General features: G+C 32.1%; 1 protein-coding gene across 1 annotated transcript; it reads right to left on the bottom strand.

Moving 5' to 3' along the window:
- Positions 1-1646: 1646 nt before the first annotated feature.
- On the bottom strand, positions 1647-11446 carry LOC114756401 (MADS-box protein SOC1-like). Its single transcript, XM_028945338.1, has 7 exons — positions 11218-11446; positions 7017-7086; positions 5754-5815; positions 5546-5645; positions 5404-5445; positions 2039-2080; positions 1647-1709 (listed from the first exon to the last, which is right to left on the bottom strand). Exons 1-7 carry the CDS (start codon positions 11397-11399, stop codon positions 1647-1649), a joined length of 561 nt encoding a protein of 186 aa, XP_028801171.1. The 5' UTR covers positions 11400-11446.
- Positions 11447-15880: the final 4434 nt, after the last annotated feature.

The following is a 15880-nucleotide window of genomic DNA, read 5'->3' as shown; positions in this document are numbered from 1 at the left end:
CACCTAATTCATTCCTCCTTTTAAATGTTCAACCATACTAACAAGAGCTAGAGGAAGAGGAGGAAGAGAAAGGAGCTTATAGAGCAACATGCAATCACACATTTAGGTTAAGGTAAGCATCTAGAATCATATTCCATCTTCCTTTTCTTCATTTAATGGATATTTTGGGAGTAGATAATGATTGAACGTTGAGTTCTAAGAGAGAAAGTAAAGGACAAAAGAGTTAATCCATGGAAAATCAAGTCTGCTTAATGGGATAGGCTTGTAATGGATGAGTTACTAACATGCATCATGCTTTATGATGTTTGGCAAGTGATTAATTATCGAAACTGCAAGTATTGTTTCGGATGGGTGCTGTTGGATTTCTTGATGAGAAAATGTAGAAATGCTTAAAAAGTTAACTAATGTAAGTGTTATTTAGTGTATGATGATGAAAGCTTTTCGGGGACGAATCTTTACGGCTAAAAATTGATAAGCAATGTACTGTTTGATGCTTTATTATATTCTGAGGCTATCTTCTAGTGGAAAATAAATGGCATTAATTAGGCTCCAATTTGATGTCTAAGAGAGTAATTTGAAGCTGGAAAATTATAGAACCAAGGTAAACGGCTATTAGAAATTTTACAAGTTGGCCAGAAATACAAGATATAGAGTAGAATAAGGAATTTGGACGAGGACGGCCACAATTCGTTGCAAGAAAGATTGGCTCAAATCATCGAAACAAGAAAGAATGGCTCAGATTGTATCCTTATAAAAGATTGTTTTTTCAAATTGAGAGTTAAGCTGGTTCTTTCTTCTGTTTTCCCCCAAAATTAGAAACACAAACTTCATACCACTACTGTAACATTGACTAAGCTAATTCTCTCTAGATTGCAGGAATGAGTAGCGCACGGCAAGCAGCAGAGAAGCCGCAGACAGCAAATGATGAGTGATTTGATTTTAGGCCTCTTGTGTAGCTTCCATATATTGCATTGTTAAAATCCAAATAACAAGGCACATTACGACACAACACGCACGCGCCCACACAATCACATCCTAAAGCACCTATTTCGCCTGCACATTAGTTTATGGACAATGCTTAGATCGAGTTTCTTATAATCATCATATCAAATTTTCAAATCACACACAGTCCTGCATTTTATTTTCTTTTGTATCATCATTTAATCCTAAACCCATATGAAAGAATAGGACACATGACAAAGTGTAGTTGCAGAACTTGACATAATCATCGTAAAAAACATGACCTAAGTTTTGTCGTTAATCAATAACCATTTTGTTAACTTTCATTACATTAATTAGTATCCTATATGAACTCAATATATACAGTCAACTCTAAAATCACTATGAAAACTAACTCACAGTACTAAATAATAACAATAGGTTGCATCTTATCATCGAAAGAAACATGCTCAAGGTAGGGAAATTATAATGCGCAAGCAATGGTTGATAGATTATGCATGCAAGTAGAAATGAAGAGAACATCACAAATCATGGAAGATGACATGACAAGTCATGCTTATTACACCCTAGTTTCATATTGATTTGTCGATGTCGGCAATACAGATATATATATATATATATATATGTTGGTTTCACATTCTTCAACCTTATGGAGCATTTAGCTGTACAAGATGTCATAATTGATTTCATGATTCTGTTTCTGGAAGTCCGATGACCAAATCAGTCTCCACATGTGCCTGCATACCACACTGCTCGGAAAAATCCATGTTATGTTGTCTCTTTCATTCAAATTCAATTATATAATACGCAGCAAATCTTCTACCTTTTTCCTTTTTAAAAATAGATTGAAATGATTTATTCTAAATCAAATTATATATTTATACCCAAAGAGAATGTCCAAACGGACCTTCTTTTCCATCTCCTTTAGTTCCTCAATCCGAACACACAGTACTGCTCTCATGAAACAGTTCACAGTTTTGCACCAGAAAGTGCAGAACTAGAGCTTCTTAAGGATGGTGCTGAAAATGAAATTAAGCTCTTAAAATAATTTCCAGATGAAAATTTACAACGATCTCACCTTCTCAGAAAGCCTTGCATTTTCTGCTGTTAGGAGTTTTTCCTGATGTGTAGGGAAAAAAAAAAAGATGTGATCAGCATTTTCCTCCGACTTTTATTTTTGCTGGTGAAATATTTCAATCGTCAGTCAAACACATAGATGAAGAAGAAATTAAAATCTGAACGCGCCTTTAGAAATCCTTATAGATGAATTAAGCTCACAGAATATAAGTTAACTAACGATGACTTGTATGCAGAAATATGTAAAGCAAATCAAACTTTAGTTTCACTGGTGAAATAGTGTCAATCTAATAAACTTACATGTATATTTGTGATTGACACGATCTACTTGATTATTTTATACAGACCAAGGGTATTAAATTTCGAGGGGAAGAGTTCTCTTTAAATATTAAGTGACGTGCAATGCTCTAAATTTTCAAACTAGTTTATCTGAACTACAGACACACACACAATAAGCTTCTTTTAATCAATTTTATTTTTTCTTTATTCTGTTAATCCAAGCCACATCAAAGAGCATGTTTGAAGTTTAGAATTAACTAAGTTAATTTTGCATGGGAGGAGTTGAGCATGTCCAACTATGTTAACAACATGCAAATCCAACTGTGAACATTTATAGGGGTTGTTCATGTAAACTCAGAACTCATGAACTCGATTCGGCCTGAGCATGTCCAGCTGGACTGAGTTCCAAAAAACTAGCATAAGAAAGAAATGAACAGACCAGGCTAGGCTAGATCACTATCTCCTTCAAATAATTTGGCCTAATTTGGTGTCCCTTGTTTTCATTTTCATGATTAAATACAAAAGCCTTATAGATCTTATTGTTCTTGTTTCAATTTCTCCTTCATCTTATTCTTCTTTTGATCCCAAGATGAGTGTTATTTTTTTAAGGTTAATATAATTTTTGGTTCCTGAAATTTAAGTCTATATTGCTTTTAGTCTCTCAAATTTCAGACTCATGATTTTGGTCCTTATAATTTAGTCTATATTAAAATGTTAGTCACTGGAGATGTAATGGTGTTAAAGTCTACTAAAGTGTTATAAACGATGTTAAAGTGGTAATGAGTCTACTAAAATGTCATAAACGATGTTAAAGTGGTAATGAAAATTCACCAAATGGCATCTAACTTTTGTGTGCATTACAGAGGGGGGGGAAAAGTCCTCAAAATGTAGTTGTTTAGCCCCTTTTTTTTACTCGTTCATTTAAGAAGTTGGTCACTAGGTTGTGTTTTGATGAGAACTCATCCCATCTATTATTTGAATCACGTTTTGAAGCCCTATTCTTATCCATATAAGATCTAGTTAGGTGCCATTTGGTGAGTCTACATCATTAGTTTAACATCATTTACGACACTTCAGCAAATTTTAAGTTATACCTCCAAAGACTAACATTTTAAGATGGATTAAATTTTAGGGACTAAAATTATAGGTTTAAAATTTGAGAGACCAAAACTAAAATAGGTCCAAATTTCAAGGACAAAAAATTACATGAACTTCTTTTTTCCCGTTACCTTTGATTTTGCCTGTGCATCTTTCTCTCTTTGTTTTGCTGGGAGGATTTTGAATCCTAAATCCCAAACCACGTTTTATCTCACCCTAGCCTCAAGTGACTAGTCTATGCATCTGTTTACCCCCTTTATGTTTGCTCATTTGTGACTTTTTTATCCTATTTGCACGGGAGGACTTGAAGATCCTTTAATTTAAATGGTACCACCTCCGATCCTCAATATAAAAGCTAAATAATTAATTTAAGAATATTAAAAAAATTAGTTAAGTTAATTATTTATCACAAATACATGTTAGCTTTCCTAAACCATTCTCTTTAATTATGTGCATTAGAATACCTTTTAGTGGGAACCATTTATAGGCAACAAGGATTTTTTGGGGAAAATAAGAAACAAAGTAGATTAAGATTTTATATATAAAATCCAATCTAACTCTAAACTAGCTCTAATATTAAGGACTAGAGGTAATATCTAATTGTACATCATATGGTTTTTACTTTGCGTAATTTAGGGATATGATCTATTCGTAATATGTTGGTGTCTTTCTAGCCTCTTTATACTTCTTATTCTTTAATTTTTCTTTTATTCTCTAGCTTTCTATGTTGAACCAAGTCGAGCTTTGGGAGACCAACCCAAGTTGGTCTTTATTAGTGGGACTTTATCTAAGAAGTCAAAGTCTTTTATTACTTTTTTTTCTTTTGGCCTTTTTGTAGTGTAAAGCTCTAATCACGCTTTAAATTTAAAATGTGAACTTGATGCATAATGCAGTTAGACTTCATGTTAGGATTAACTCCATCTATATTTATTCCCCAATTTTCCCATCAAAGTGTTTCAAATGCACACAGATCAATAAAATTAAAGACAAAATTTATGATAAGCGGCATCCATTGCAAGTCATCAACACCATGGATCATTTTTTATGCCCTGTTCGGTATGGTAGAAAAGTTTTGATGAAAATGAGAGTGGAAATGAAAATGGAACCGGAAGTGGAAGTGATTTATAAAACATGTTTGGTAGGGTGATGGAAGTGGGATATAATATTTAATTAAAATATGTATTTATAATATGAAAATACCAAAATGCCCTTCAACAAAAAAAAAATCCCTTCCACTTCTCCTGCCAACAGATCGCCATCCATGCCCTCACCACCTCCGTCGCCGGAAAAAAAAAGACCAGAAAACAAGGAAGACCAGAAGATAATTCATCAATCAAAAACTCATCATCAATAATCAATGTAAACAATCGAATCAGGAGAAGGGGAAGATGAAATGGGAGAAAGTCGCAGATCGAAGAGGGAGAAGAAGACGACGAAGCTAAGTCATAGCACCCTCGGCAACTTGATCTCCCTCGGCAAAATGTTCTAGTGCGACTGGATGACTTTGACTTGAAGATATTGATGATGTCATAGCTAAGTAAAGTCAAAATCGAAGATCAAGATGGTGCACATTAGAAGCTTTCGAGATCCAACTCTACTGAGACTTTCGTTAGTTGAAGAAGATTGGATGGGGTTGACGGAGGTAGGAGGCAACGGAGATTGGCAGTGATGAAGGTTGAGGGGGACAAAGGATATGGAAGAGGGAAGGGCATGGGAGGAAATATGATCATGGGGTAGCCGATGGAACCCAGTTCCATTGTTTTTTATGGAACTGAGAGCTCCATGAAACCCAGTTCCAACCTACTAAACGACTAAACGGGTCGAAGTATTGATTCTAGTTCTAATTCCATTTCTCTACCTCCAGTCCAGTTTCAGTGTACCAAATGGGGCATTAGATTCCACACACGCGCATAGAAACCCACCCGACAAAAAACTAAACGCAAGAAGACATTCAATTATATCAAATCATTTCTCAAAGGACACCCTAACCTTTTCTTGTAGTTTCTCCATTTTCTCCTTAAATATATGATTCTGAAAAATGTTTATAAAGTTGAATCAGATAAAAATCAACTTTGAAACTTACATAAAATTGTGTCTGTGTGTGTGTGTAAAGGCACATTAAATTACTGACCTTTCTTGCTCGGACGTTTCTGACACTCTTTCGCACCTGTTGTTCAATCTCTTCCAGTTCTTGTAAGGAACATGTGTTCAAACCTTCTCCTATTAGTTTCCTGAAAGATTAAAATCAGAGAAACAAACTATAATTAAGCTTTCATTGTGAATGAGTATCAACAATAATGAATTCGTAATTCATTGAAGTTCTAAGTTGATCTTGGAACCGTTTTGAAGCTTCAAGAAGCTCAATCTTCTTCTTCATACTTGCTGTTTCTTGATTCAGACGCTGCCATTTTCAGGATTATGTGTTAATTGACAAGTTTTGAAGGAAACCAAAAAAAAAAAAAAACACAAAAAGTAATATAAATAAACTAATTTTATAATTGTATTTACGTCTTGGAGACAGGAAAATCAGAAAACAATTCATTTTAAAAAAACAATACTCCCTCTGATCCTAAATACACACTGTAGGAGCTAGTTAGGAGTTTACTTTGGTCTTAAATGTAAGATTTTGTCTCCCAAATTTATAAATTATTTTTTAAACTATCTCAATTGGTTACACATATTAAAAGGGGTTTGCATCAAAGGGTAATATCAATAAAAATGATAAGAGAGGATATTTTAGAAAATCTAGCGCACATTTTTTGACAAATAATTAACTTACTAATTTTCTTGATATATTCAAATTAGCTATATAGTTCACATATATATAGCATTGGTGAGAGTCATTTTTATTTGTTTGCAAGATTGGCAAGATATTGTACTCATAAGATTTTGTTTCATTCCAAGTTGTAATTTTGTGAATTTTTATGCTGTACAGCGAAATATTGGTGTCTGCTTTACGTTAATTTATTCTTCTCATTCATTTTGTTCACCAATTATGTGTGTTGTGGTATACTCCCTCCTGTACTTGTTATAAACACAACAAACTTTACATACATCGAATTTAATGAAATTAGTTATTTGATATAAAATATTAAAATAACCCTCAATAAAAGTAATTAGTTTGAAGAACTTGATTTATAGTTAGAAAGTTTTATAATTAATTAGGACACTAGATGTAAAATATTAATACATTAGGTTGGAAGTAAAAAATACATCAGACAAAACATATTATATATATATATATATATAATTATGAAACGTACTAGAGAGTAACTATTTTGCCCAAATCCAAAAAAGTACGATCATTTTCAAAAATATGAAGACAACATTGTGTAATTTTAAATGAGGGCACCAAATTAAGAGATTCTCATTAAATTAATAAGAAAAGGACCGAATGAGCATTTTAATACAAAGAAAACACATGTAATTTTCACATCACCACCAGACTGGAGACAAATAATAGAGATGTTAAACACTAGACCTTTTCTGGCAAAAACAAAAAAAATTATAGATCTTTACTTTAGGATGGAAGATGATAAAAAGAACACAAGAAATGAGGAAAAATTGATAAACAAAATAAGGAAATAATTATTATTATGAACCTGCATATTTTGTTGGAAGAAATGAGAATCTTTAACATGTTTGTGGTAACGCTCAATAGTCTCCTTCAAGCTGTATAAGTGGAAGCAATTATTTTGGAGAGAATGAAAATGTGAAGACATTAATATTATTTTCTTGGCGCACATGCACATATACATACCCACATACATATTGGAGTGATATAAGTGATGAACATAACGTTAGAGGAAAAGGGCAAACGCAGAATATTACAATTATGCTCGAAATTGCATGCTTAGAAACAAGAGAAATTCTTATTGTTCTTAGGGATAAAGAAGGACTACTAAAATATGCGAAATGGTTGAATCCCTATATATTATGTCCTTGTAGACTATTTTAAAATTATGTTTTTTTTTTGTGAAATAACATAATGCCCTTGGTTGTTATTTCTTAAACTGCATTATTGTCGTTGATATTTAACAAAAATCTTTGTCAGATCAGTTGTTATTGTCTTAGTAGTTGTCATTTGATAAGTCACCGTTGTTACTTGTAAACTATTGTTATCATTTTTTTTGTTTTTCAAAGTTCAAATTAAGGGTATCTAAGCAATTTTGTTACAAAATTTAAATGCATATTCCATAGGGATTTACATTGATTAAGCCATCTTGGGGTCCTAATCAATTGGAATTTGCAGATTTAATTTAGGTGTATTTTTGTGTCTTTCTCCCTTATTCTTAAGACCATATTTACCTGATCCGTATATTCTGCAAAATTTGCAGATTACAAATCATTCCTACAAGCTATCCGAACACCCGGAGATATCCAAACGTAGAATATTATGTTAGGGTGTGTTTGGTATGAGGGATTTGGGAGGGAGGGGAGGGAAGGGAAAGGATTTTAATCATTTCTCCTTGTTTGGCAACACACAAATTTTGGGAGAGGAGGAAAAAAAATTTTAAATTTTTCCTCCCCTCCCCTCCAAAATTAGGAAGATTTGGACGGAAACAGCAATATTTTGCCATGTTGTGACTATTATGCCCATATTTTGTCATGTTGTGACTATTATGTTCAAATTTTGCCATGTTGTGACTATTATATCCATATTTTGTCATGTTGTGACCATTATGCCCATATCTTAAATAAAATAAGAGCAAAATTATCCATATTAAAATATTTTTCCCTCCCCTCCCCTCTTTTTTTTATAAATACAAACAAAATAATATTAAAATCTTTCCACTCTCCTCCCCTCTCCTTCCCCCCATTAAAATCCCTCCCCTTCCCTTCCTCTCATTGAGCCAAACATACCCTTAGAGTCTCCCAAATAGATATAATTTCATATATCATCTAACCAATCTCAAAACTTCTTGTGTTCATATAATAAACAATAAAATCAAATAATGTAGTTGGAATAATTTCATAAATATACTTAGGCAACCTCCTGCATTGCTTTTGTATCATAGTGATACATTGAAGATACTATCTCCCATCCTAAATATGCTACAAACTACATCATATATTTAGAACTGGAGGTAGTACTATATATAGTTTTTTTTTTTTTGTTTTTCCTTATTGTTATTACAAAAAAGATCATGTTGGATCTTAAATTTTATGAATCTCACATAATTCTAGTTCAAATCATGGTTAGGTTGGAACTTCAATTCCAAACAAACGTAAATTATTTTTTCAAAATATTAATTGAATTATAATGAAAATTTAAGCAGATAATACAGAAATATAATAAATTTCCGGTATTTTATAAGCTGCACAACAAAAACAAGCATAATTAAGGAAATCACTTGTACGTAAAGGCTTAGCAACAATAAACATGCATCCTTCAGATCACAGGAATTTCCAAGAGAAATGAATGTGCATATTTTTAATTGATAACCGTTTTTCAATTTCGACGTTTTTCCACTTTATAATATGTTTTTAATTTGGTCAATAATCCGTTGAACAGTTTGCTCTTAATCAATTTTTCATATAAATTGAAGAAAAGATCTCAGGAAACAACAACTTTTATGTTCGATGATACACTTGTACGGGCAATATTCTCGGTCTTACATAATATTGACTTTTATATTTGTCATAATTTAATTTATTTATTTTTATAAGAATCAAATAATCACAGTCTATCTCATTGAGATGCAAGTGTGAGCAGAGTGGTTAAGTCAGTCAAAGGGTCAGACCAAAATAAAAATTTTTGTCCTTTTAAAGCTAGTATAGATAATAAACGAGTTAAATAAATGTTCAGAATACCAATCTAATGAAAAAAAAAATCGACTTAATATTAATATTACTAAAATGGCAAGAGTAAACAAATTTATTCTTTTTTTTTTATAACTCAAAATTACAAAAAAAGAACAAATTTATCACTATCAGGCTATTTTTGACCAAAAGAAAACTAGAGAATTGTTATGAGACCCCAAAGAAGGAAGATAGTTACTAAAAGTTTCAATGACAAGTGAATAGCTAAACTTGTTATTATTTCTTACTCTAAAATTTGTCTTTTCAAACTGCTCAATTATTACGAGACTTTTCTGTGAATATGTTCCTTCATTGCAATTCTCCCATAAAAAATCATTATCAGGCTATTACATATAGGGTCATGAAATATAGATCACGTAAGCTTTGACTTCAATTTACCTCAATTTATCTAAGATTTCATCTGTTAGAATGAAAGCTAAGCTAATTTCTTACATATATATCATGATTAAATGAGGAGAGGGGAAGGCTTCATCACTAAATCATTATTTTAACAATAAGTCAATTAATTAATTCGTAATTGTCAAGATGGAGATGAATGAAATTAAAACCACAGCCTAAGTGATTGATTCTAACTAATTGAAGACAAAATATGGTGATATCAGGCTAGATCGACTGATCTAATCAGTGAACCAAAAAACTAGGTTCTGATCTGGTTCAAACATTCACAATGGATAAAAAAAGACATTTTAAAAATAAATCAAGAAAATTAAATATGTTAAAATTTAGTGAACATCAGTCAAAAATGCAAATGAATAAAATTAATTAGTTGATAGAAACGGTTATTCTTCCAATTTATTTCTGTACACAATATATTTTTATACAAAAATATTAACTATAAATGCATTAACTAAATTTATGACTGATATGAGTAAAGTTAGAACTAAGTCCTTATAAGCTGTAGAACACAACTCAAGCTTTCAAGTTCAAGATTAATTTGGAATCGAAGTCTTTGCTGCCCCCTCTACTGCCCCTTAAATTTCCCTCGCTTGCCAAATGTTTATTTTCTTATTTCTTTTGATCATTAGATTCTACGCAAAAAAAAAGTAACATTTTGATATCTCATGGGCAAAAAATAATGCAATTTTCAATTTATTTATAATTTTTCCAAAAAAAACTCTAAAATTGGAATAGTTTCTTTTTAATTTAAATACAAGTTCTTTGAAAAATTATATAAATAAATAAATAAAAATTGCATCAGTTTTTGCTTATGGAATATCAAAATGTCACTTTTATGTAGAATCTAATGATTAAAAAAAACAAAAAATATTCAAAAAGTAGGGAAAATTTAAAGGGTAGAAGGGGTAGTAGAGGATGGGCAGCATACACCCCAAACAGGATTAATTTGTAAATACAAAAAACAACATTGACAAAGCTTCCTCTCATTTAGGGATTTGTTATGAGTACCAAAATTTGATATGGTTTACTCATTAAAAAAGTAAGCATTTGTATGATCAATCCACTTCATGTCAGCAAATGACACACAAGCAACTAAACCTATTTGCTGTCATCCTTTTGTGTTCCTATTTTCTGGCTCAGAAGGTGAGTTCGGGAAGCTTAGCTCCATTTTTTCTTTCGTATGAAATTAAACTAAGTCCCTATGAACAGTGAAAATAAAACTTTGAAACAGTTACACAATCGTATTCAAATCGTATTCAAGCCCAACTTTGTAATATGCCGCACACGCACAAAGATACACACAAATTGCAAGAAAATCAGGACCCGATTTCCGGAAAAGAAAGCTCCTATTTTCTGTTTTTGTTTTTTCGGCCAGCAGACAAGAAAGCTTCTATGCATATAATATAAAACTTGAAAACTTGCTTTGAGTATTCTGTGCAAAGAACAAATACCCAATCTAATTCAATAAAGGTGGAAGATATCGATGCAGTCACATGAACCATGTATTAATGTGTAGCGATTGGCGAAACTTAAGAACAGATAGTGATGAAGAGCATCAACATATATATACATATAGACATATACCTGGAGCTTGAAAATTCACACAGTTTGCCTCTGGGAGAGAAGATGATGAGAGCAACCTCAACTTCACACAGAACTGAGAGCTCAAAAGCCTTCTTTAAGAGTCCATTACGCCTCTTTGAGAATGTTACTTGTCTGTTCGTCGCGTTCTCTATGCGCTTCATCTCTATCTTCCCTCTCACCATCTTTATTCTTTACACCTCTCTGTGAATTAGAAAGATTCTTATCAAGTTACAAATTTACTCGAATGAGCAGACTCAGATGGATCCGAGTCCTCACAGAGAAGGAGAAACTAGATTCAATGATTAACTTATGGATCAGAATAGGACCAGAATATATATATGTATATAGGGGAATAGCAGAAAATTAAATAAGATTTCGATTCAAGACTTGAAAGAACGCCCAGAAAGCTATATGCGATAGAAAATGCAAGAGATAAGTTTAAAGGTTAAAAACTTCAATTCTCGGAATATATTCAGTATGTGAAGGGTGTACGATGGATTGTAGGCTGAAAATAGATCAAATTATTGAACTAGCAGCAAATCTCAGGGCTATTGACGTGATCTAGAAGGAATTTCAATTCCAATAGAAGTTATCTCGGTAAGACAAGAAACCTAACAGTCAAAAGCCCAGAAACCTAGAAATCTTGGAGAGCCATAAGAGACTGGTTCGAGAGTCGTGAAAGTGAACATGATTGAAGGTGTGCGAAAGAATCAAAGGAAAAGATAAGCAAAACAAGAGGAAGCTGAAACCGTTGATTATTGTCTTCAGAATTGAGAAATAGAAAGAGAACAGAAATAGAAACAAAAATGGAACGTACCTTTCCTTATTAATTATGAAGAAAAACCTGTGCTTGTTTACGGCACAAAGCGAATTTTTGGCAATGGAAAATGGAGACCAATGACCCCTTGCTTGTTTTGGTAAAAGAACGAAACAACCAAAGCCGCAACTGAGCTGAAAAAATAACGAAAAGCAGAAGAAAGAGATTCTTGTGGAGAATCCATTAACTAGATAATCTTCAACTGAGAAATTTTGGGGGGGGGGTGGGGGAATAAAAGAATAGGCTGAGGATTTGCCAGCTCTAGCGAAGTTAAGATACAACCAACAAGTCCGTACAACAGCGTACTAAAGGGACCAATCAAAAGTCGAAAACACATCTCACTTTAATATCATTGCCGTTAGTCATTTTTGTCGACTAGCCATCACTCTTGTTTAAGATTTTCTGCTTTTTCAACTTTTTTTAAAACATTCATTTTAGTCCCTTCTGATTTCTAGGTTAGAAAAATTCTGCTTGTCAAGCAAGACATGGAGAAGCCCACTGCCCGTTTAGTGCATGGATCATCTATCAATTTACGATTTAGCCTTTTTTAAAAGAATTTATGTTGCTTTCATTATTTTTTTATATGTCTGATATATGATATTATTGAGTTAAATATGATTATTTTCATATTCAATTGGAAACAATTCTTTCAACATTTTTATATTTAGAAAGTTTAAATCCTTAATATTATTTTTAAGAGGATTAAATCCCTTCTACTTAACCTAATTACTATTTGTATCTATGCATATCATTATTCATACCAAAAGAATTCATTTATATTTTGAAAATTCATTAATTATTTTGAGTGGAATTTTTTTTCGCTTGATATTAATTAAAAAAAAATTTACTCGGCCTGCTCTTGCCATGATTAGCCCAATTCTTGCAAGTGAGACGGCAACCCAAGAAGCGTGCGGGCCAGTAGATGACATTTTCTTTTTTTGACCTTGGGGCCAGTAGATGACATGGTAAATGGTCTCAGAAGGAGTAATAGGATCAAGGTGAGACGCAGAAGGTTGGAGAATAAAGGCATGTAGGGTAAAACATGACGTAAAAGTATACGTCTATGATTTTGACGATAACAAAAATTTGAAAATTACAACTTTATAGAAAATTATCATACAGATGTTCTAGATAACAAAATAATAATTTTATTTTTAGGGTTTTTTACTTGTAATGATAGTTTTGTGAGAGTAACTCATTGTTTTCTTGCTCAATTGACTATTATAGAACTGTAGATATTCGACAGTTTTTTTCCCTATATTTGACAATTCCAAGCCATTAAATATATAGATGTGTCAAATATTCTCGGAGAAAATACCGAATGGTTCCAAACCATCAAATATTTTGGTCCCATATTTGACGGTTCTTGTACCAAGCCGTCGTTCTCTACTAAGGCATCTCGTAAAGCCATGTGAGTTATATGAGGATTATTACTTAATGGATTTTCTTTGATAACCATCATGTATTATTAAAAGACCTTATTGCTTTTTTATCATAATTGTCAAATAACACTTTGGCAATATTTTATGGTTATCTATAATAACTATTAGGTGTGATGATTGCCTAAATTTTTTCAGATTAGGGGTCTTGTGTAACATCCCCAGTTTTAAGACTCTAAAAAAGAGAGGTTAGCAAGTATTTATCAGATTCAAGAAATTATTTTAAGAAGAACCTCAAAAATATTTTTAATGGTCAAAGACCTTAATTCGGGTGAGAAATTAAGGAAAAAATAATTATTAAAACTATTTAATGGCTAGAACAATTTGGGGAAACATTATGAAATATTATTTTGAGCATTTAAAAAATTTATGAAAATATTTATTTACTCAAAAATGAATTAAATAATTTTATAGCTAATTTCTTAAAGGCTTACTTTCTTGATAAATTCAAGAAAAATAATTTAGATTTTATTTTTGTTTAATGCCTAAATAATGATAGAGGAGGTAAAATGGTAAAAAACTTATATTAAAAAATGTATTTAGTATGAGGGATTGATTAATATTTTATATTAAACAAACCTATATATGTGGTATTGGAGGTACTCGGGAGGAGATGGTATTTCCTAATCCTACCTATATAGTTTTACTCAATCCTAAATAACAAGTAATTTCTTATACTAAACATTTTTTTAACGTGTTTTTTCAATCTCAATCTTAATCTTTATATTTCATTTTTAATCATTCATATCAAATAGGCTCCAACAGTGTTTGACGATTAGTTACACCCCTTACTGTGTGACATGTGCTCACCAAGCAAGTGGATTGGCAAGCAGAGCAAGTGGATTACAATATGTTATAACTTAATCAACATTACTAACTTTGGCCAAAAAAAAAAAAATCAACATTACTAACTACTTAACTACACTATCAGGCTGGATCAATAAAAGGGAGTAATGGAGATGCTATCACGGGCCTCGCTAAAATCTTCCAGTTGCATCCCAACCTCCATTTTTTGTTTTCGTTGGCCCACATAAACAATTAGAATCCTCCGCCTTTTTAAGCTACTCTTAGCACATTTTGGGCATCTAATATTGAGCTAGACATTAGCCCAATTTCATTTTTGTGCCTGGGGTGATAAGTTTACCATTTTACCTCCTCTATATAAATATTGTACAATCACTTGTATTCAATATAGAATATATCATTTAGTCATTTGCCTTTGTTTTCTTCTACTACATTTTCTCTCTCTCTGATTACCTTTATATATCAAGGCAATCAAGTCCTAAGGCATCATTTTTGTGATGCTTGTTGTCTTGGCAAAGCTTATCATCTTTCTTATTATCTGTCTTCAATTCAATCTTCTTGAATTAATTAATTCAGATATTAGGGGCCCCACTCCTTACATATCCTGTGATAGTTTTAAATATTATGTTCACTTTACTTATACTTATTCTCCCTTTACATGATTTTATCCATTACATACGAAGTCTGAAGTATATGATGTCTTTATTGAATTCAAGAAAATGGTTAAATTACAGTTAGTTTGTAAATTGAAAGCCTTTCAATCTGATTCTAGTGTTGAGTACTTGAACATTGGTAATTTTTTGAAACCCAATGGCACTACTCATTGGCTTTGCTACCCTTGTACTCATGAGCAGAATGGTCTTGCTCAAAGGAAGCATAGATCTATTTGATGTTGCTGGCTAATGCATCTCTTCCATTTCAAATGTGGGTAGAGGCATTTTCTATTATTGTTTACTTGCTTAATCGCTTGCCATGTAAAGTTATTGGTGAAATTTCTTTATTTAAAAAACTGCATGAACATGTGAAAGGAGAGGAGAATATTTTAGCCAAGGAGGAAGAATAAGAAGGAAGAGAAGTTCAAGCAAAACCTAGGTCAATCAAGAGCTAAACCAAGGCAAGAGCTTGGATTTTGTTCCTAATTTATGATATCTTATGGTTTGATGGTTTTATATATGATTTTGATGGATGTTAAAGGTTACAAATCCTAGGGTTTGGTGCTGTTCAATTTGGTTCATAATGAGGTATGAATGATTTAAAAGTTGTATATGGATTAGAGGATAGAAAATGGTTGAAAAATAGTGTTAAACCTTGTTCTTGGAAGAATTTCAACTTGTGAAACCGAGGGTTATAATTTAGCCACACTTGGTTCTTGGAGCTAGGTTTGATTTTTGTTAATTTGATGCTTCCAATGAGTTTAAAAGGTGGAATTGTGTAAAGCTATGTGAAGAATATGTGTTTGGAAGCATTAAAATTGAAAATAAAATTTTTGAATTCCAAACTACACCTCTCAGCCAAGGGTAAAAATAGGACAAGGAGTTGGATTCTGATAAATCTAAATAGAAAAAGCATGTGGAAGTTAAGTTAAAGAAGATTGTACTAAAAC

The sequence above is a fragment of the Neltuma alba genome, unplaced genomic scaffold (genome assembly GCF_004799145.2).
Source record: "Neltuma alba isolate B1F8T4 unplaced genomic scaffold, ASM479914v2 tig00010393_pilon, whole genome shotgun sequence".
NCBI classification, from domain to species: domain Eukaryota; kingdom Viridiplantae; phylum Streptophyta; class Magnoliopsida; order Fabales; family Fabaceae; genus Neltuma; species Neltuma alba.
Note: the sequence above shows the minus strand (reverse complement) of the source record. Positions and strands in the feature narration are given on the sequence as shown.